We start from the raw sequence: 21953 nt of genomic DNA, 5'->3' as shown, positions 1-21953 counted from the left end.
ACCCTGGATAATATCTCCTGCACCTGGTGACCGGGTAATGTATTTGTCATTTCTCCCTGCAGCTTCATTCATGTATGGAACACCCTCCCTGCACCTTGAAAGGGAATATATGGGGGACAAAACCATATTACCAGCCAGAGTTTCTCCACACTTGCTCTTTTGTTGACTGCAGGGGATTCTCATTGTATACACTTGCGGCAACTCCGTGGCCCTGATCATACCCCTCGAGGTGTGATGGAAACAGTAAATGTTTTATTAGCGAAGAACTCCATTGCAATTTAATATTTGAAGCATAAAGAGTGCAGCAGCTAGAGTGATGGGGCCTAACTACTTGTTACATTAATTGTGTGGCCTGCGGGAGTTAAATGTTTTAATCTGAGGTATATAGGGGTGGATTTTCGCCGTGAAGCGAGGTTTAACTCCTCCTTTTCTAGGGAGGGAACGTTGAGAGGGGAAGGTCTGGGTACCCCCTCTCTTGTCTTTCTCCTGCCCGTTCCCCAAATTGTGCCTGGAGCCAGGGGGCTGAAACCTCTTCCCCCCACAACCTCCTCACGCAGACCCAGCTTCAGTCTGATTTATTTATTCGAGGCACCCGCAAAATGGCACCTTGAATTCCTCCCCGCCAATTACAGTAGCTGATGCTGGGAGGGGAGCCCCCAGCTTGTCTCCATGTCACATGTATGATGTCATGTGTGTAACACTCCCCCCCCCCCCGGTGGAACAAGCTGGCGCCTCAGCTCCCAGCTCAGTTAATGTCCTGTATTGGAGCCTGGCTGAAGAGAAACTTCTTCCTATTTTATGTCATTCATTGCTGGTGTACAATTAACTGGGGCGGTCTATATTTTGTTGAATGAAAAAAAGACAAAACCGTTTTCAAGCAGCAATTTTGAATAACAAAAAGTTGGTGGGCGCTCTCTCTGCAAACATGTTTTTTGATTTTGTCTTGTTGAAGCCTTTGTTGTCAAGATCCGCTTTGGCTGACAGTTTGGGGTGTATACCGGAGAGTTGGCTTTTGCAACCCTGCCTTGAACTTTAGGGCATTTTACTGTAAAATGAATAGTTTAAAGTAAACATTTGTCCATGGATCCATGCTGGTAGCATGGGAAGAAGACTAACACAGAACCTCTGGCTTTCGGTTGATTGTATAGAAATAGATCATTATAATGCAAACTGTTTTGACATTTACTAGCGCACTGCTGTCTATTTGCCAAGATTGTTATTTCCAGCAACCCAAAAACAAGATCTTACTTCTCCCTCTGCCCCCTCTTTCTCTTTTGAGCCCTTTCCTTCCGCCTTTGAAACAGGCTGATAAGACTACATTCCTCTGGTGGAAAGGAAAATGTAAGACCTCTGTATGTTGGAAGTGTAGAAGCTGATATATGTCGTTCATGTATTGTAAATGCATATGCTGGGAAAGTGAAGCGGAGTTTATGGCAACATCTTTTCTCCCAGGGCTGCTATAGTTAAAGGTGCGTTGGTGTTTTAGCTCCATTATAAACCTGTGTTCTCCAAGGTTTACAATCCTCTTTAAGCGTCGGCGTGCTAGTCTTGATGTGTAATATGTTACGGGGGTTGGGTGGGCAATTCACATGCAGGCTTATTCCAATTGATGTTGAGGCAAAGGAGTCGAGTTGGTGCCAGTGTTGCTTTAACAGCGCGGCAGCCAGCGCTGTAATCTCAGCGCACACCTATTTTTCCAACAGATTTAATTGGAGTTATGGAGCTTATCTAGGGGAGCACATTGATGCAGCCATTCCTTTTTACCTTCAGTCCCCTTGTTCAAACTCTTTTGAGCCCAGCACATGAAGGTGGGTGCTGAATGGCTGTGTTCGGTGGGAAGCTTGTTTGCTTGAAATAAGTAAACAACTTTATTATTTTCTTGCATGCAAACAGATCCCCTTGTGGATATGGGGGGTACAGTCTCAGTATGAGGATTTTGCATCCTCGACCAACAATGGCATACTGTGACATTTTTCATAGGGGAACAGTTAAGGCCAGAGGTGCCAGCTTGTGAAGCTGATTAGGGAGGGAGGCATGATGCTCATGCGCGGGACATCGTGCGCATGAGCATCACATCACCCTCCCTAAGCTGGGCAGAAGCTTCGCAAGCTTTGGGAAGGAGGTGCCAGGGGAACATTTAAGGTATACTAGTCTAGTCCCCCTAGTCCACTGACTGCTTACTACTGTCTGTCAGCCAGGCTTTAGTCATGGCTACCCATGAATGAAGGATTATTTCTTAATAATAATTTTATTATTGATACCTCTCCCATCCGGCTGGGTTTCCCCAGCCACACATCCATATCTTACTGCCTTTCCTCCAAGACATGCATTGAGCTGCCTTAGGGCCAAACTAGAAAACCCCTGGCTCTTTTGGCACTGGAAGAAAATCCTACATTGGCTCCACTGAGCTCACCTCCAAACCATACATTTAAAGCACTATTATACCACTTTTAACAGTCATGGCTTCCCCCAAAGAATCCTGGGATCTGTAGTTTCCCCATCACAAAACTACAATTCCCAGGATTCTTTGCAAGAAGCCACGCACTTTAAAGGCGCTTTAACAGTGACCTAAGTGATTCCCCACACCCCACATCCCAACAAGTACTGGTTTGAGAACTCACATTCATATATGTCTGTTCTGTCCTGCTTATGCATTAATCTGTTTATCCACAAGGATAAAAGCATGGTTTTTGAAGACCACCCCCCACAAAATACACATTGTACCCTGAGCTATTTGAATGCCTTCTGTTATTTGAATGCCTTCTGTCATTTTTTTAATGAAGATTTGTATTATTATTATTTTATTTTATATACAGCATAATGCTAAAATAGGTTTCTAAGTGGCTTACAAAATATAAAAACCTCTTACGCAAAATAAAATGATCCTGTGAACACATAAAAATATAAGCATTTATAATTTTAAACAACCAAAGGTAGTGTTAAAATGAATGGCTCTGGATCATAAAATAACTACTTCTACATACTAAAAAAAGAGAAGAGGGTTTACTAATTTGCATACACTTTTCAAATGCTAATTTATATGTATAGAAAATATGTATATGCAATTTATATGTATATGTATAGAAGCAAATTTAGAAATACTTCATAGAATCATAGAGTTGGAAGGGACCATGAGGATCATCTAGTCCAAACCCTGCAATGCAGGAATATGAGGCTGCTCCATACAGGGATCAAACCCTCAACCTTGGCATTATCAGCACCACACTCTAACTAACTGAGCTATCCATCTTATTCTTACTAAAACACTCCATCTCACCATAGTGAAGAAGACTGTGACCTGGTGGCCTATGTGCTGGCTCAGTCTGGGACCCAGATGCTGACTCTTGAGGGATCAAGGCTCCTGCTCACCTTTCTTAGCAACCGTACATTGCTATGCAAGATCATAGGATGCTGCCATTGGTCCATCTGGCTCAGTGAATGTAAAGACTGAAGGAAAACTCCCTCCTTGCTGAGAGGGATAGTCTGCTGTAATTTCCCTGCCTTCGAGTTTAATGCAGTTGCTTTCTGGACAGCGGTAAAGTGGCAGAGCATGTATTGATCCAGAGTGACTAGCATCTGGAAGCCGGTGCCATTATTAATACAATAAAGTATGGGTGTCTCTGTGAACTACTATGCAGAGCTGGGGAACTGGATAACCCTTTTAGTAGTCTCTAGAGAATGCTGGGGTGGCATTCATTTTGTTACACAGCTCAGGGAGCATAACATGATTTGGTAATAGCAGGGCCAAGTCACCTTAGAATTAAACTTTGTTAGCAATTTTATTTTTACAATAAGAGTAGAAAATGCCAGATATTAGAGAAGCCACAAATGTTAAATCAAAGCTGTTCCCTTGGGAGAAACTATATATTCTGTTCTTTTATAGTTCTGGGAATTTAGGCTGTTGAGTGCCCATTTCTCAGAGCTGCTTGAGGAAAACACACACATCTAATTCTCAAGAAATATGGCCAAACTGCAAAAAAACCTTTGTGTTTAATTCTTTTTAAAAAGCCATCATCACTAGACTTGGGCTTGTTCCAGAAGCTGGATATCTACTTTTACGTTCTAGCTTTCAAGCAACCTGTGACAACTAGTAGGATTTTGTTGAAACAATGTGCTATGTTAGAAGAAGGTTATTGGTGAATTTGTACGGTGACTAGATGTCTCTCCTCAAATCTGGGTTGCAGGTATTACTGCAAGTAGTTTGTCTTGGTGCATGGCTGCTGAAGTCTACATGCATGAGCAGTGGCCTGTTAGAGGAGGGAGAAACTGGAAAAATCATCTGCTATAGGCTCCCTCTATGGATAAAATGCCTTAGGGTGCTTCTAGAGACTGTCTGTTTTTTTGGGTGTGATTCAGTCACAAGCAGGCAAATAGAAGTGGCACACGGAAAGCTGATTTGGTGCTGTTGCACAACAAACCCACTTCTCCCCTTGTCTCATCAGATTTCTTGCCAGAAGCAAAGTGACGGGGAAATTCAGTGGAAAGTGGGATAATATATACTTGAATGCCACTGTGGATGTGGGGTAAGCAGAATGGAGGCTGTAGAATGTGGTCGTGGTGGTGGTGGTGGGGGGGGGGGTTGCTCAGCCCTGGGGAAAAATCATATTCCCCCTCCCCATAGGTGCTGCTTTTCCCTGAGAGAGAATCTTCTGTTGGCACTTAGGGAAGCTTTCCTGTCAAGACAGGTAGCAGTTTGGAGAAGGTGGGAGTGAATTTTATCATGACTGCAGCAGCGGAGGGGAAAGGGTTAAGCCTCTTTCCCATGTGCCACAGTCCTGATTCTGCTCACCTATGCAGCTGCTATTTACATTTCAAAATGGAAATTAAATTGCTTTCCGACAACAAACAACACTTACAGATTGCCCTTTGTATTGATTTTAAACAGTGTTTAAATAATGTTTATCTGCATCCCTTCATTTTTAAGATAGATAGATGATAGATAGATAGATAGATAGATAGATGATAGATAGATAGATAGATAGATAGATAGATAGATAGATAGATAGATACTCTATCTATCTGTCTTAGGGTGAAGTGCTGGAAAACATCAGAACAAAAACCCATCAAACCCCCAAATTTACAGTGCATTACAAAAATAAGGATGCCTCAAACTCAAACAACCGTCCACAATACAGCACCATAAACAAGTCAGTAAAAACCATCACTCAGAATAGCTGAGTAATAAAAGATAAGCAAATGCTTTTGGTGAACAGGTAGGTCTTTCAAAGGAATCGGGAAGGTGTTGCAATGAAGAGGGAATTTCAGCTGGATGTTACTTTCATTCACCCTGGTTGTAAGATAACTTGGTTCCCCTCCTGCCTGAGGGGGGATAGAGATCAAAGGTGGCCACAGTTGCAGACCTAACTGGAACATTTGGGAAAGTTTTATGGAGTTGGGAGTCAGGTGTGGCTCACTACCAGTCCTGATCTGTCTCTCTCACACTCACACATTCCTTCATACATTCAGGCTGGGTTTGATGGGAGCTATAGTCCAAAACATCCCAAGGGTTGGGGAAAGTCTGGTCTTCACCATCTGTGATTGAAAACTCAATGATTGGTGGGAGTGTCGCTTGGTGATAGAGCACAAACTTTGCAGGCCAAAAGTCCTAGGTCTAGTCTCCAGTGAAAAAAGCCTTGGGGAGGGCATTGGGGGAGGGCAGGACTTGGTTAGGGGGGCAGGACTTTTGTTGGGGGGGGCAGAACTGACGTGATTGGTCAGTTAATTAAGTATTTATATTGTTTTACTTGATCTGTGGGGGGCAGCTGTCCCCCCTTGGCTACACCCATGGAGGAGGGCCTTGCTGGCAGAGACCTTCTGCCAGTCAAAGTTGGCAGCACTGACTTTGATGGATCAAGTCTTATATTTATAAGAAGAACCTGCTGGATGAGGCCTAGTCTAGTCCAGCATCCTGTTCTCACAGTGGCCAACCAAATGCCTATAGGACTTAATGTGAGGCCCCCTCATATCTTCACTGGTCTCCCAATCGAATGCTAAGGATTGCATTGCCATGGAGACTGATTCTTCCTTTCCTTCCAGAGATGAACCTTGCTAACACATATTAGCAGTTCTGCGAAGAAGGAAACTTGCCCTCCCACTGCCTGACGGAGTCTTAATCTTTGAGTAGCACATTTCTAGAGCTGTCTGTCGAACATCGTTCCTATTAATCAGCAGAGCCATCCCCAAATCTTCATATTGTCTAGGATATTTTCTATTAAAAAGTGATAAAGAAGTTCCTTCGATTTCTCACCTACTGCCCTCCAGGCTTTTAAATCTATAGGTCACGAGAGGCGAGCTGGTTCTTATCTTTTATTCATCCCTTGCTGCAAAACCTGTGGGCCAGCTCTGATATCTCAGGCAGCAACTATGTAAATATTTATTGATGCTGCAGTCATTAAAGGGGGTGGGGGAGAAGGAGTTGCTTGGGCCTATTGATGCCGGAAACTCTCAATTCTGCATCTGTTAGGCAGCAAGAACAGGAAAAGTTGGCGTTTTTGGTTTGGAGTTAGACTGCGTCAAACTGACGTTCTTGGTTCCTCTTTCGTTGCAGATTACCATCTGTATAAGAGTTGGACGGCTCTTACCACCTAAACTGAGACTTCCCTTCTTTTTCCTGCTCTACCGGTCTACAGCTGCTGTCGATGGAAATGGGACTAATGTCTGTCTCTGGTCTTGGCTTTGTGGAAATGAATGGTACAGCACTGTCGGTGACCTTACTGGCAATTCTCTTGATCCTCTTGGGCTGGTAAGTGGTTACGTTAAATGTTCAGTGGAAGTTTGGTATGAATACATTTTTAGGCAGCGCGAGTTTAGTATTCAATGGGTTCTGGGTTAAAGTTGCAGCCCTGAAGACCAGTTTGAACGGTCTTCAGTGGGACTTAGCACATGCATAAGTGAGCCAGACCGCAGCCAGAATTTTCCTTTCTTTGAAGATAGCAATTCCTGCAGTAACTGTATGGTTGCAAGAATTAATTGACAAAATTGATTGATTCCTTGTTTTAAAAATTTACTCTTGCATTTTAACTGGGCTCCCCTTCTGTAATCCCCTGGTGTTGTACACCATCTGTATATCTGTTGAGTAAAGTTTCACTAAGAGCATTTCCATAAGGTGTTATGTGTTACTCACTGAGAGAAACTGTTAGTGTAATTAAATACCTTGATGTGCTGTAATATTGACATCAATTAATAGATGGATAACAAGAAGGCTGATCGATTTAAATGTTCAACTGGCTGACAACTCTAAAAAATGTATTGGAAACACACACTGTAGCTAACAGAGAAGAAAGCTCCAAGTATTTGTTTAAATTGGGTAATTAAAACACATTTTAATTAAAGGCTATAGATCGGTTCTTCTTCCCCTAAAGAATTTCCATAGAAGTTTATTATATTTTGTTTTGTTCCTGGATAACATTGTAATGAGGCTCTTATAGGTAATCAGCTCTTTAGTATGGATGTGTTTCAGGACTAGAATCCCCTTGGCAGTAAAAAGTTACCCAGGACAAACTTCCATAAGGTTGTATGGAAATAATATGCTGAAACAAAGGCAGACTCTTTGTAGATATAGCCATGGGGGAGAAATTTGATTTGAGTTTGCATTTAAAGGTGAAATTGCCTAATTCATACTTTCTGAAATAATACCAGAACTGAAACACAGCAGTCCTTTGAAATTTGCCCTTCTCCAAATATAGCAATGCAGTTTTCTGGCCAAGTAACACGTATAAAAACGCATATGCTGGAGTAAAGTGTTCATAAAAATGTACGCAATGGTGAATATAGCTTACAGAAATGCTTTACTTTAGGGGAAATTGCTTTGCAAAAATGTGTGTGTGTGTGTGTGTGTGTGTGTGTGTGTGTATAGTCAAAATTGTATACATTTGGAGAAACACACCTTAAAATGCTGGTGAATTTTCTGAAGGGCTTTAAAATAAAATTTCAAACTGATGTGGAAATGTACAGAACTGAATTTAAGATTAAGAAAAACAAGAAACTGAAATTGACCGTTTTGCCCATTCCTATATATGGGTGTGATCATGGTGCTGCTATGTGCACTGTGTCAGACGCAGTAATCCTTGGCTTATCCTACACAATGTAGTTTCCCTTAATGAGTATATTCTAGTATGAGATGGTTCACACTATGGAAGTGTTTATCCAAGGCCCGGTTGCAAATTCAGGATCTGTGATCTGAATCGTCCCATGGACGAAATTGGATTGTGCCCATAGTAGTAAATTAAAAAATCACACACACCCCAGCTATTATTTATCTTGTGAGCGAAAACATGCAGGTACCATAAGGACATAAGGAGGAGAACCCTGCTTGGTCAGAGCAGCAGGCCTATCTTTTCCACCGTTTTGTTTTCCACCATGGCCAACCAGAAGACCACAAGCAAGAGATGAACATAGATTCTATACGGCCAGAATTGACTTCATCAATGGCTGCTATGATTATGTATTACTTCCAGTATCAAAGGAACTATGCTTCTGTATACTGTTTGCTAGGGTTCATGAATGGAAGAGTGCTTTTGCATTCATATCTTGCTTCTGGACATCTGATTGGCCGCTGTGAGAATGGAATGCTGGACTAGATGGGCTTTTGGTCTGATTCATCAGGGCTCTTCTTATGTCTAGTAACCATTGATAGCCTTATTCTCTGTGAATTTCTCCAATCCCTGTCTAGGTTGGTGGCTAACTCAAATCGGTACCTGTGAATAACCACTGTGGAGCAAGTATCTTTGGTGGAGGGTATATGTAGCAAGGTTAATCTGGGCAGGGGAGAAATAGTATGAAGGAAGGGATTAACCATGTTACTCCATCATCATGGCTGTAAACATGGATTTTGAGGACTTCTTACATATTATTTGTGGTTCCAAAATCAAAGCGGAATGCAGGAAGCTCCCTTATACTAAGTGAGATCCCTCTAGTTTTGCATTGTCTACCCTGACTGGCAATGGCTCTCCATGGTTTTCAGGTCTTTTCTTAGCCCTACCTGGAAATGCCAGAAATTGAACCTGAGACATTCTGCATGCAGAAGAGATCTTCTTCCACTGGGCTTCAACCCTTCACCTATTGCTGTTTGTAGAGTGTTGCAAAGAAAGATTTGTATACCCCTGCATAAAGGAAAGACTGAACAAAATAGGTCTGCACATCACTACCATATGTCAAAAAGGAGGGGGGAAATAATCCAATGGAATAAAGGACTATGCTTATTGCTAGTGCACAAAGAAAATGCAAAAGTACTGGAATGGCTGCTTCAGGTGGCTATCAGGAGAAAACCTGAGGCATTCTAAAATTATTATTCCTGCAATTAAACAATGAACATCATCATGTGTGGGTGTTTTGATATCATAATGTTCGTTGGTTACAAAAAATAAAAATTTGACTGAGTATCAATATTGCCACATTTAAGCAAATGTTCCTGAAGACATTTGTATGCTGGGTTTTAAGAAAGGGCAATAAAATTGGTCCTTTGCATTCCTGGGTGATCTCCTCACCTTTATTTTGCATTTAGTTTGTTTCGTAACAGATTGGTGTCAGCTGAAGCTACAACCCAGTCATGGCTCTTCTTGGTTTTTAGATATACATCTGCAAAAACTCGGTCCAAGCTCTGGCCATCTCTTGTTTAGACTGCCTCAGTGTTCTCTCAGCTGACTGACTGGTTCAAATTATAGGAAGAAGAGTTTGGATTTTGGAGTTGATATCCCGCTTTATCACTACCCTAAGGAGTCTCAAAGTGGCTAACATTCTCCTTTCCCTTCCTCGCCCACAACAAACACTCTGCGAGGTGAGTGGGGCTGAGAGACTTCAGGGAAGTGTGACTAGCCCAAGGTCACTCAGCAGCTGCATGTGGAGGAGCGGGGAAGCGAACCCGGTTCACCAGATTACGAGTCTACCGCTCTTAACCACTGCACCACACTGGCCCATCCTTCACATGTAGACCTAGTAAAATCAAATTAAAACAGCAATAATATAAAAAACTCTAAATAACCCATCATTTAAACAAGAGTTCTAGCAATAATATACAAAACAACTCCTTATAAGTTGGACTTCAGTAAGGAGGTTGAACCAGATAACTCTGTGGGTTGCTTCCAACTCTAGAATTCTATGATTCTATAACTAAAACTGAAGCAGGGTAACTAACCTGTTATGAAACTAGCATATCCTTAACAGAGGTCTTCTGGTCTCAATCTTGGTTCTTTCATGGCTGTCTACCAGTCTGCTGCCAAAGTCATTCACCTCACTACTCCTTAAGTCCCTCTTTCCTGTTCACTCCTGGATCCAGCACAAGCTCCTAGGACTGGAATTCAGGGCAAATCTCTACTTGGCCGTCAAAGTCAGTGGCTGACCTTGGGCCAGTCACCTTGTCTCCCGGCTTGATTTACAAGGTTCTTATGAGGCTAGAACTGGTGCCTGGGTGAGAACAATGTGTGCCACTCTGAGCTCATTGGAGGAAGGGTGAGATAATTAATAAGTATTAATTAATTCAATACATAATTATAGTGCTCCAGAGGTACATTTTTAGAACTTGTCGTAATGTTGCAAAGGGTTCTGGAGCATCTTCTCAGCTAAAGTGCACCCGCCTCCAGCATGGAAGGAAACTGGTCCATCACTCTCTCTGATGTTGCAGAGGATTCTGGGATGTATCTCCAGGCTTGCACTTAATTTTGCCACTAGAGAAATATGACGCCCCGCAGATGGGGGTTCACTTCAGGATTAAGGTCACCCAGATGTTGATGTTGCTCAGCAAGGTTTTAATATCTATTCTTGGATATTATTCAAGATTAAAACTGCAAAAGAAAACTCCAATGTCTTTAAAAGTGCTTGTTGCTTACTTTTTATTCCTCATAATGATTTATAGTCATGAAATCCCACATGCTTTCAGCTATGGAGTCAGAGGTGGGGGTTCAAGACCCTTCTTAAATGGTACTTTTGCCCACAGAACTGCTTGGGAGGTTTTGACTCTGATCTGGGAGTTGCGTAAGAATTTTATTTTATGAGGTATGAGTAGGGACCCTACAACAGTATTTGAAGATGCATACCTCGCCTTCTGAACCCAAGCAGTGATTGATCAGACAAGTTAAAGTGATTTTAAAGATTTATTAAGTTATAGCTATAACACGATAGACCAGATCCTTCTTGCTTCTTTCCTCCACTTAGTTAGACCTTGAATGGAGGGACTAACTTACCTGTCTTTCTCTGCTTGTCTGTTTGACCATAGCCTTTAATCCCCTCTCCATCCAACTTGGGGTGTCTTTTTCTGATTGGCTCCAAAGATCTTTGTCTGCTCCTCTGCGATAACATCTCGCCCACTTCCTTATCTTGCAGTTCCAGCCGATCATCAAATTTTGTCTTCTTGCACCATCTCCCGTCCTTCGATTCCTTATTTAGATATTTGTCACACTGCCCTTACCAAAAAACCTTGTGTTCATCAACTTTATCTCTTGCTCAAGCATACTTCACGCGCCTTGCTTTGCTTCTAAGTTCCCATCTGCTTTTAGCTATGATAAGCTGCTAGCCTCCTAATTCCATGTCCTCATCATGCTGAAGCTTCATACCTGTATGAAATATGTGCATGTTACTTTAGCCCTACTATTATACCCAGCACTAGCACACGTGCCTACTGCAGTGCGCTTGGACAGATGCTTTTTGTCGTTGGTCCCTTTTGCTAAATTCAGATCATGTTGAGTCTTTTTCGAGAAACCTGCCTGCTTGGTGAATTATGGAGAGACACAGATTGTCTGACCTTGCTGTGGTTTTAGAGAAATGTGGAGCACCAACTAATCTCTACCCATCAAGGAGCAAATGCTTCCAAGTTTCTCAAATTTAGACCAGAGCTGATTTCACTTTTACCCCCCAAAGGGTAAGCTAATTGGAGGTGGTTTGGTGACCTATCTTCCAACTGGGATACAGGGATAATGGTTGCATCCAGTGAGACGGTTTGCAGCTTTCATGAGGCTTTAAAGAGAGAGTAAGTGTGGGGTTTGCAAAACTTAGTATCTTTGGATGGCAGATGCTGTGGTTCATCATGCAAAGTATTATTATAATAAATATTTTTTTTATCTCTAGTTGCATATTGAGTCGAGTCTTCCATGCCTGGCTATGGATGTGCATATTCCTTTTGTGGCTTTCCTTTTTGCTGTCTGTGAAAGTGTTGATAAAACGAATGTAGGAACTTAACCATCTTTTAGAAGTTTAATGTACCAGAAGCCTGGCATTATGAAGAAGCTGTCAAGCTTTCAGACATCTTTGTTCAAAGTGGATCTTCACTGCCTTGTCTAAACAAACCTGAGTGTTGGAAATGTGGAAATGGAGGGGTAGGTGTCTGTATATAAATGTGGGGGACACACTTCAAACACTGTCGTTTCAGAATTCTGAAACAGGCACTTAGATGCTTGGCTGGAGTTGTTATCTCACAGTCATCTTCGGGGTATAGCTACCCTCATCATTTTCGACCCTTCTTCTAAATCCACATACTGACTCTGGCCTCATAATTCATGGCAAAGGTAGGATCAGACTCCATTCTCTTATCTGATCCTTTCTCTCCCCCCCCCCCACACCTTCATTTGGAGTTAATAAGTCCGGAATGTAGACATCACACAGGGCACTTGACCTAAACTCGCTGCTGCTTCTTCCTAGTTGAAAAATAAACAATGGGCAATGGTGAGATGTCTCTCCAGACTTGTCTTTTTTGGGGGATTAGCACAAATAGAGGGGGGCTTTCAATGGTTCCTTTGTTGGGGAAGGACGCCGCTCCCTTGATGTGCCAAGGACTCGCAAAAACAACAACAACAAAATTTACTAGCTTGGCTAATGCAGGTAACAAAACATTTTGCACCACTGCATAGATAACATTCCTCCCTGCACTGTGCTATCATGTCTGAGCTGTTTGCTTACAGAACTGAGGTACCCCTCCTCCCCAGCCTCTCCTTTTTATAAAAAGGAAGTTTATAGTCCTCCTCCTGCATAGGAAGATAGAATATGTGCAGTCAATTGCCAGTTTTCATAGGAGCACAGGGCTGGAAGAGAGGGCTGGGGAAAAAACAAAAGGGGCTTTTCTCTGTTTTTGCAAAAAGCAATAAACAAACCCGCCTTATCACCAGCTTCTCACAACATTGAATGACTGGAGGGAAGGACCATAGATCAGGGGTGGAGCAAATGTTTTGCAAACAGAATGCCCCAGGTGCAAGCCCTGGAGTTGAAAGGATCAAAAATCAGAATGTGGGAAACACCTTTGCCTAAGACTCTGGGTTAGATTAGACAAAGGCTGCCCAACCAGGAGTACATTTATAAATCTGAGATCAGTTGATCACCAGCAGTGGCGGAGTAAGCTGCATGTGCGCCAGGAGCGGCAGCCATGCAGTGCACTGGGGGGGGGGTGATCTGTTGTGCAGGGACGGGACGATCCTCGACGCACCTGGCATGATCCTCCGCCCACAGCTGCGGTGGCGCGATCCTCTGCATGCAGCGACACAATGGTGGCGGCTTGCGCTGCCGTGCCAGGGGGTGGCGGGCCAGCCCCCCAAGGGGTGCCTTTTTGTCACCCCCCTCAGAGATGGCACCCTGGGCGGCCCCCCGCCCCCTTCCTCCTCCAGTGATCACCAGGCCTTTCAAAGCCCCACACTCAGTGCTTCACAAGACTCAACTACCAGCGGATTTTTGATGCTTTGCAGATTGTGCCTTTCCCCACCCATGGCTTCAAACCATGCCAGCAAAAAAAAAGTTGCCTGGAGCCAGTTGACTGACAGGTGGGCAGCTCTGCCCACTTGTCAAACTTGGCCCATGATGGATATGGAAGATAATGATCTTACCTACTGGCCAGATCCACTTCACCACCTCTGGCTCTGTTGTATTGTGAGCCCTGGTCAAAACAATGGCTAACCTAGTCCGAGGCTTTACAGATTCTATGGTTTGGATTCCAATCAACAGTTAGTGCTTGCTATGTAGGGGCAAGCAGCTACTTCAAGCTAGGAATAACCTGTTTCATGTACTCTCTTTTGCTTGCAACAAAGCTGTGGATCGGAAGCTGTTACAGAACTACTGGCACTGAAAGAAACTGGACTCCTCCTTTTCAATGCTTGTTAATAGGTTGCTTTCTTTATAACAGGGGTAGGCAACCTGTTTGCCCTTGACACGGCATTGGGTGGGCATTCAGGGGCTGCCTAGCTGGTGCTGGGTGCAGTGAGGAACACACATTCAGTACAAAGATATATTTGTTCAAAAACACACACACACATTTGGGCTGCATTGGATTGCGCTCTCTCTCTGTGTGCCTTAGCCTTCCCTCCCAGCAAATCCCAAGCTGCCAAAGACCGCTGCCCCTTTGCTGCTATCAGCGGAGACAGTGATCTGGGGTGTATCATTACTGCAGGATGGGGGATGCTTTAATAGCAGTGGCAGGAAGAGTTATCTTCTGCCCGCTGCCCAGCTGGTGACTGAACTGATCAGTTGGGGAAGTGGACAGAGCTCCCCAGGGCACGGTGGGCTCCACAGGGAATGGATGGGGACCACATGCAGCCTAGACCATGCCTTGCCCTCCTGCAATTTATAAAGACCCCTGTTTTCCTAAATCCCACTGGGCCTATCTTTTCACTTTGTGTGTGTCCACGTGCACAAAATAGTCGTCTCCCCTTTCCTTTACGCCTTGCTCCTGTCTACCGACTGCTCCTCAGCCTCAATATCCGTAAGCAGAGAGCCCTGTGCCATGGCAACATTTTAATACTTTGAGTAGAGGTATCTTTTTTGTGATTTTTTTTAAAAAAATCTTATTCCATCTACAAACCAATCAACAAGCGAGACCCTTGAGAGCTATTTCTCTGTAGCCATATTCTTCCAGCTGCTTTCTCTTCTATGCAGCTTGTACTGCAAGTGTGTTTATATATAAAAAATATAGCCCAGTCTACCTGCTTGGGTGCATGGAGCATTTATTTTCCCCGAGACAGCAGCGCTGTCATAAACACTGTGGTTTTTACAATGTGGGTAATAATAAGATTACTAATAGCACTGAGATGTTTGCTTATTTAATAGACTATCATTTAGTCTTGCTGTTGCAGCTGCTGACACTTTACTGGGAATAGTCTCTGTTGTTATATGCTTTGGGGGGGGGAGTGGGAGGAACACAGGGGGCATGTATTTTAAGGAATAATTTTCATAATGCAAAGGCTGGGAGGGAAAGTAAAAAGGACCTCTTTGCCCGAAGCCAGGGGTGGGGGTGGGGATGGCTGGAACCAAGCTCAGCTCGGTTAATGGCGCAATGATGTCAGGTGTCTAACCTTGCGGGCCAAAAAAGTGTGCCAAGCCCCAACAACCAGCTGTGAATCCTTGCAGGCCAAAGCAAACTAAATTCATTTCTTGCAACTTTCTCTTCACCATGATGCCAGTGGGTGCCAGTAGGGTCTCTGTTTGAGAGAACATTCCATAATGATGGCACCCTAGTTGAGAAAATGCTCTTGTATATTTTGATTTGTAGAAATTTACTTTATATTCCATCCCAGGGTAGTTTACTGATAATCTCAAGTGGGGAAGAGTCGTGAAACCTCAGGATCTGCTTGCTGGCTATTGCGGATGCTGGACCAGATGAGTTTTTGGTCTGACCCACAAGACTCTTCATATATTTGTAAGCCAGCAAATGTGCAAGTCTTTGTTTCCCTTTGCTGGATCTGGTTGTTTCACTTGGGATGTTGTGGGCGACTAGTCTCTAGAATGGCCTCTTCTAACCAGCAGCCTTGGTAATGCAGGGATGAGTGACACAGCTCCACCTTGCTTGGCTCTATAATTCTCCAGTTCTCTCCTGGAGGAACATCCTTTCAGGGAAAGCAGCTTGTGTTTCTATTACAAAAAAGTAACCCTGCTAGGATCTGGATTTGGGTTTCTTTTAAATGGCAGCCTAGTGATAGGAAGAATTAGCAAGCCGGAATAAAGCAAAGCAAGATAAAATGTTTCTTATTTATAAAAGGGCTCTGTGTGTATTTTGGGTGTTTGAGGCCTTTCCATATCTGGCCTCAGGCATGCAAAATATTTAAAAACCTGACATTCAGAGAGATTTGTCATTGAGGCTTTGCTGGTGTCGGGTGACATATCCACAGGATGGAATAAAACAAGTCCGGCTCTGGTTTAGCTCTCTAAAGTCATCAGTGGCCAGGTGTTATTTTGGATCAGTGTGTTTAGATGAGAAGTAAGACAAGGGCTGCTTTATGTCTGGGGAGTTTTGAATTTTGTACTGACCCTAATTTTTTTTTTATGCCAAACAATCCCTCCCCCGCATCCCCCACTTAAAAATGTTGCTAACCATAACGTGTTACTATGATATGAGGCAAATGAACAAGATTTCCTTTTGGGGGAAAAAATGAAAGAAAACAGTTCCTTGGAAGCTATTTGCAACAGTTCTATAAAAATCAGGGTCTACTAACATCCTTTAACAGATGTGGATAGTTGCAGAATCAACATTCCCCCCCATACAATGGCTGAGATTTGGCTTGTATCCTGCTTTCCAAAGACTGGTTAAAATAAAATAAATAGGATCTAGAACTTACTGATGTAGTTCACCTTTTGGTTCTGTATACATGGTATTTTTAAGGTCTTTTTTTTCCAACGGGGAAAGGAATTTCTGACATGAGTTGATGAAGAAGGGTTCTATATTTTGTTTTTACTGAATCCAGCTGTCCTTGTTTCTTATTCCCACATTTCAATTCAAATAGTACTGATTGTGAAATAAAGTATGTAGCACAGCAGGGTATATGTAGTGCTTTACAGAGTAACTCAAGGGGAAAATGTGGATCCCTGTCCCAAACAGCTTCCAGTCTAAATGTTTACCGCAAGTTTGGTTGCCAGGTCAGAACCATCCCAGGCTCTGAGATTTCAGGGCCCAGACTTGAGACCCACAGGTAGACCCTGGTGAAGTCACAGGGGTGGGGGCCTGGTAAAGTCATTTTGCATTAACCACAGTTGCTGAGAACATGCCATTTTTTAAAAGTATACTAAACGAGCAAATATGTTATTGGTAGGAAATTAAGATAGAAGCTGTCACTAAAGGGGGTGTTCTCAGGTCCAGCAGAGGTGAGGGGATCGTTCCTTTTTCACCTGGATGGAACATTTGGGGAGAAATATTTGGGGACTGTGGAAGATGGCAGGAAGCCATCTCTTGTTGGCTCTCATTGATCCATTTCTTAACCCTCAATTCTTGAAGCTAAATAATGTCTGGTAGCTTCCAATGGGAGTCACCTGGGGGGTTTGGAAACACCTGTAACGTGCCCATTAAAATACAGGTGTTGTGTCCTTCTGTCCATATTATGGGGGAATGGATGCATTTATGTTGCATAGCTTTCTAAATTATGATGGCATCCATCTGGAGGGGAGGGAACTATCTATAAACGCAATACTGCGCTAAATTAAACACTGGCCGACTTGTGAAGAACAGGCTGAGTTATTGGTGTCATTTCTCTGAGAATGACCAAAAAACGACAAGAACTTCTACTAAAAGGGTAATGGGTTGGAATTTTATCTTTTCTCCCATGTTGTGTGTGTTTAACAGCACACATATTTTTAAAATGCTATTCTTAAGACAATTGCGAGCAAAAAATAAAATTATAAGACTTCCTTCCTTGGCAGCAAAAAGCTGTTTCTTGTGTGAAAAGTATAAACAGTGAAAAAGACTATATCTAGTCGCAGAGGCGATCCAAAGGCAACAAAGAACTGAAGGTCAAACAATAATAAAACAAAGGAGGTGAAATTATAGCCTTTCTTCTTTTTTCTGTTTTGTGATGTGCTCCTTGGCAGCTGTGAAGGTTCTGCGCTTAAAAGAATTTGACACATGACTATTTGTGATTTGTACTTTAAGGCAAGCGAGGAAGCACGAAACACATGTATGGTGGTGGCAGCTGACAGAGGCATCTTTGCAGGGGTCTTGGGCTCCTGTGCCTTTAGGACATAGCCAAATATTGATAATAATTTATCAATTATTTTAATAAATTATTACCTTAAGGTATTATTCAGGTATAATACCTGGAGGAGCATCTCCACCCCCATCATTCAGCCTGGACAATGAGGTCCAGCTCTGAGGGCCTTCTGGTAGTGGCACCCTCCCTGTGGAACGCCCTCCCACCAGATGTCAAGGAAAAAAGCAACGTTTCTTCCTTTTAGAAGACATCTGAAGGCAGCCCTGTTTAGGAAAGTTTTTAATGTTTGATCTTTTTTTGTGTTTTTAATCTTCTGTTGGGAGCTGCCCAGAGTGGCTGGGGAAGCCCAACCAGATGGGCGAGGTATAAATAAATTGTTGTTGTTGTTGTTACTACTACTATTATTATTATTAAATCTGTGTATGCATGGAGAATACCAGATGTATTTTATCACTCCCTTCTATTGCTGATGTTCAGGTTGTGCACGCAGCTAAAACAGTACCACCCATGCACAAGAGGGGGACGTACAGTTTTTGGAGTTGAAGCAGACCCACAACAGCTTAACTAAGTGTGCTAAGGGGCCAGTGAGAGCCAGTGTGGTGTAGTGGTTAAGAGCGATAGTCTCGTAATCTGGGGAACCGGGTTCGCCTCTCCGCTCCTCCACATGCAGCTGCTGGGTGACCTTGGGCTAGTCACACTTCTCTGAAGTCTCTCAGCCCCACTCACCTCACAGAGTGTTTGTTGTGGGGGAGGAAGGGAAAGGAGAATGTTAGCCGCTTTGAGACTCCTTAAAGGGAGTGAAAGGTGGGATATCAAATCCAAACTCTTCTTCAGTGAATCCTGCATTGTAGGGGGTTGGACTACGTGACACCTAGGCTCCGGACGTGGGTTCCTGTCCCGGAACGCAGTGGGAAAGGGAGGAGGAGGGAGGGGGAAGGATGGGAATGTATGTAGACTTGTTAGACAGTGGCGGGTTCTGCCATTGCCGGGCGGCATCTGGCCCGCGGGCCATAGTTTGAGGACGCCTGTATTGAAACCTTCTCTACACCATACATAACGTTATGCATTTCTATTATGTTCTCACTTGCTCACCTTTTCTCCCAACTAAAAAGCTCCACATTTTGTAAACTTTCCTCAAAGTGTAGTTGCTCCATCCCCTGGATTGTTTTGATTGTAGAGCTGGTGGGAGTTTAGAAAAAAAAGAGCAAAGAGCAGTCTGCGCTGCAGCATTTTGTTGCAGGCCCACCTTACTGCTCCAGGGCCTTCTCTGCAGTGGCTCCCCGCCTATGGAATGCTCTCCCCAGGTATGTTCACCTGGTGCCTTAATTATACACCTTTAGGCACCAGGCAAAAACATTCCTTTTAAACTAGGCCTTTCGTTGATCTTATTGACATTCAACACCCTTTTAGAATGGGGGGGAGGGGGTTTATCGGGTTAGTGCTTTTGGTTTGATTTTATATGTTGTATATAACAAGAAGCAAGTTTACATGTCTGGAATGTCAGCTTTCAGCTGGATGATACTGTTGTTGATTGGCAGATGCTGCTAATAACGCCCAGGCTGTCGTTCCAAGCAGAATTTCACCATGTAATAACTGGTAAAAGTAAAAATTAGACAGCATTCTCTTTCTCAGCAAAATAAAAACAGCCTCTCTTCCCCACTACCACCACCCTGCAACAAAACACCATTTCACTTAATGTCCTATTTCTTTCTGCCCAAAATTGCATATGCACAGTTAAATTACAGACCTGTCTTCAAAGGGTGTTGCCAGTTTATGGCTGTGCAAAATTTAAAAACATGAGCATTGCGATGTTCAGTTCAGGGACAGCCTGTGTCTATCTAGGCACCTTATCTATCATCTATCTATCTATCTGTCTATCTATCTATCTACCTCTAACTTAAACCAGCTTGACATTTGTTTTGCAAACAAAGTTGTATTGTTTGAAAATCTGGTTAACCACAGATTACTTCTGCATTGTACTGCAGCTAAAGCCTAGCAGCCTAAGTCACGCAACCGGATGAAATGACAGGGTATATTCCCTCAACTGGGTGGTTGTTGTTTTCTCTCTCTCCCAGCTATCACTGTATTTATTGAAATATTTCTGTCCCAGAAATTTCATAGAAATGTAACAAGGCAGTGTACCACTATAGTATAGTGTATTTTCTAGTATAGTATAGTGTATTTTAAAATGGGGTTTCAGAGTTTTTAGGGGGTTTTGAATGTTTTATGTAGTTTTTCAATTTCATTGTTCTGTATGGGACAATAACAATAAAGATATCTGTCTATCTCTATCTATCATCTATCTATCTATCTATCTATCTATCTATCTATCATCTAGCTATCATCTATCTATCTATCTATCTATCTAATCTATCATCTATCTATCATCTATCTATCTATCCATCTATCTATCTATCTATCTATGACATAAGGCAGTCCCACACACCAGAACCACCCATCCACAAAATTTCCCTCTTTCCAGGAGTCAAGCTCACTTGACAATACCCCCCAAGGAACCATAAGCAAATATACTTTCTGATAATATACTTTCAAACGGAGGACTAATCTGAATGCAAGCCAGTTGCTTTTTAAGGCTTGTTGAAGTTGCTGGTTTCCTTTTAATTTGTTTTTAATGAACTTTTATTATGGAGATTGGGGAGAACTGTTTCAGGATTCTGTAGTGCCTAAGAGAACCCAAAGGGGAATCATACTACTTTTGTACAGTGCAGTGACACTGTCATGAGAAATGATTCAAAACATCCTGTTTTCTCCCCCTACAAATGTGTTCAATGATAATAAGGGTGGGGGCAGGGGAGTTGGAAGGAACATTCCATACCAATTATGGCATGTCAGTCAAAGTGGCTTATTTTTACACAGTCTTCCTGTAAATGCTGATATATGCATGTGTATGCATGTTTACTCGGAAGAAAGGCCCTCTAAATTCAGGGGCACTTATTCTCCAGAAAGCATTCATAGGACTGTACCCAGAAGGAAACGGTAGTAGGATGAGAGATTCATCTCCACAATTTCCCCTTGCAATTAATGGGAACATAAAGACTGGAGGCCGTTTTATGGGTTCCCTTTTATTGCAGAAATTTAAAAATGAAGCAAAAAACTACACACAAGTTCCCGCCAATATTGAGATACTGCTGCAGAGGAAAGAGGAGAGTACAAAGGCTTTTAAACAGTGGCAGCCTCCCCCCTTTTTCTTCTTCTTGTTTTTGTGGTAGTGGTATAAAATTGGTGGGAGTGTTCAAAATTAATTAATTTTGTTCAATTAATAAAGATGTTTTTTAAAAAAAGAAAAAAGAGCAACAGTGAAACCACCAAGCTTGCCCTGGGAATTCTCCACCTGAGATTTTGATCTGAGATGGAGAATAATTTGGAGCCTTATATAGCTCATGTCTTCTTAGTGCTTGGAAACTTTTACTGGTGTGTCTACTTGCAAATGCCAGGTGTGTTGCAGATGTCATGGGCTTCTATTTAGGGTGGCCTAACGGCCTTCTTTACAGAGGACAGTGCTTTATTTGAAGGTGCCCTCTATTTGAATGAAGGGCTGTCTGGTCCAAATTCAGTCTAAAGGGAAAGAAACATCAAGAAAGGTGAGCAGAGACCTTGAAGTTGCCCCTCAAACCTTTGTACCTGGGCAGCGGACTGAACAGCCCCCTAATAGCAGTCCTCCTCACTGTGGTAAGATAAGAGATGCTCTGAGATGGCACAACTTCCCTGAAGTCGCTGTCCCAAGTAAATTTCAGAGAATGCCTTCCCCCTTCAACAACTGATAGCCGCCTGTGAGCCCCGGCTGAGAATTCCATCTGGAGGTTAGATTAGCTTCCCCAAGAAGCAGGGCCTTTTTGGTTGTAGCCCTAGAACTCAATGATGTTCTGTCCCAGAACACCCATGATGCCTTTTATTTATTAACCTCTTGCTGGCAGGCCAGGACATTTAGTTTTCTGTTGTGCATTCATCATATGATGCTGAGTTGCTTTTTTCATTGCTCTTGCTTAGATTCCATTAATTGTCACTTTTATATATTGTTATAATTCGTAAATCATTTGAGGATTTACAAAA

General features: G+C 42.8%; 1 protein-coding gene across 3 annotated transcripts in view; it reads left to right on the top strand.

The window, feature by feature from the left end:
- TBXAS1 (thromboxane A synthase 1) overlaps positions 1–21953 on the top strand; it is a 210556-nt gene that overhangs the window by 4413 nt on the left and 184190 nt on the right. Inside the window, exons 1-2 of one of the 3 annotated variants that reach the window (XM_083401503.1) lie at positions 1388–1469; positions 6548–6742. In XM_083401503.1, coding sequence (XP_083257629.1) covers positions 6639–6742 — 104 coding nt within the window. In that variant the 5' untranslated portion in view covers positions 1388–1469; positions 6548–6638. Of the gene's footprint in view, positions 1–1387; positions 1470–5589; positions 5610–6547; positions 6743–21953 lie in introns of those variants that run through there. The other 2 variants (XM_083401504.1, XM_083401502.1) reach the window with 2 other exon arrangements.

This window comes from Podarcis tiliguerta (assembly GCF_965153285.1).
Source record: "Podarcis tiliguerta genome assembly, chromosome: 10".
Lineage (NCBI taxonomy): Eukaryota > Metazoa > Chordata > Lepidosauria > Squamata > Lacertidae > Podarcis > Podarcis tiliguerta.
The sequence above is the reverse complement of the archived record's forward strand: the minus strand, read 5'-3'. Positions and strand labels throughout refer to the sequence as shown.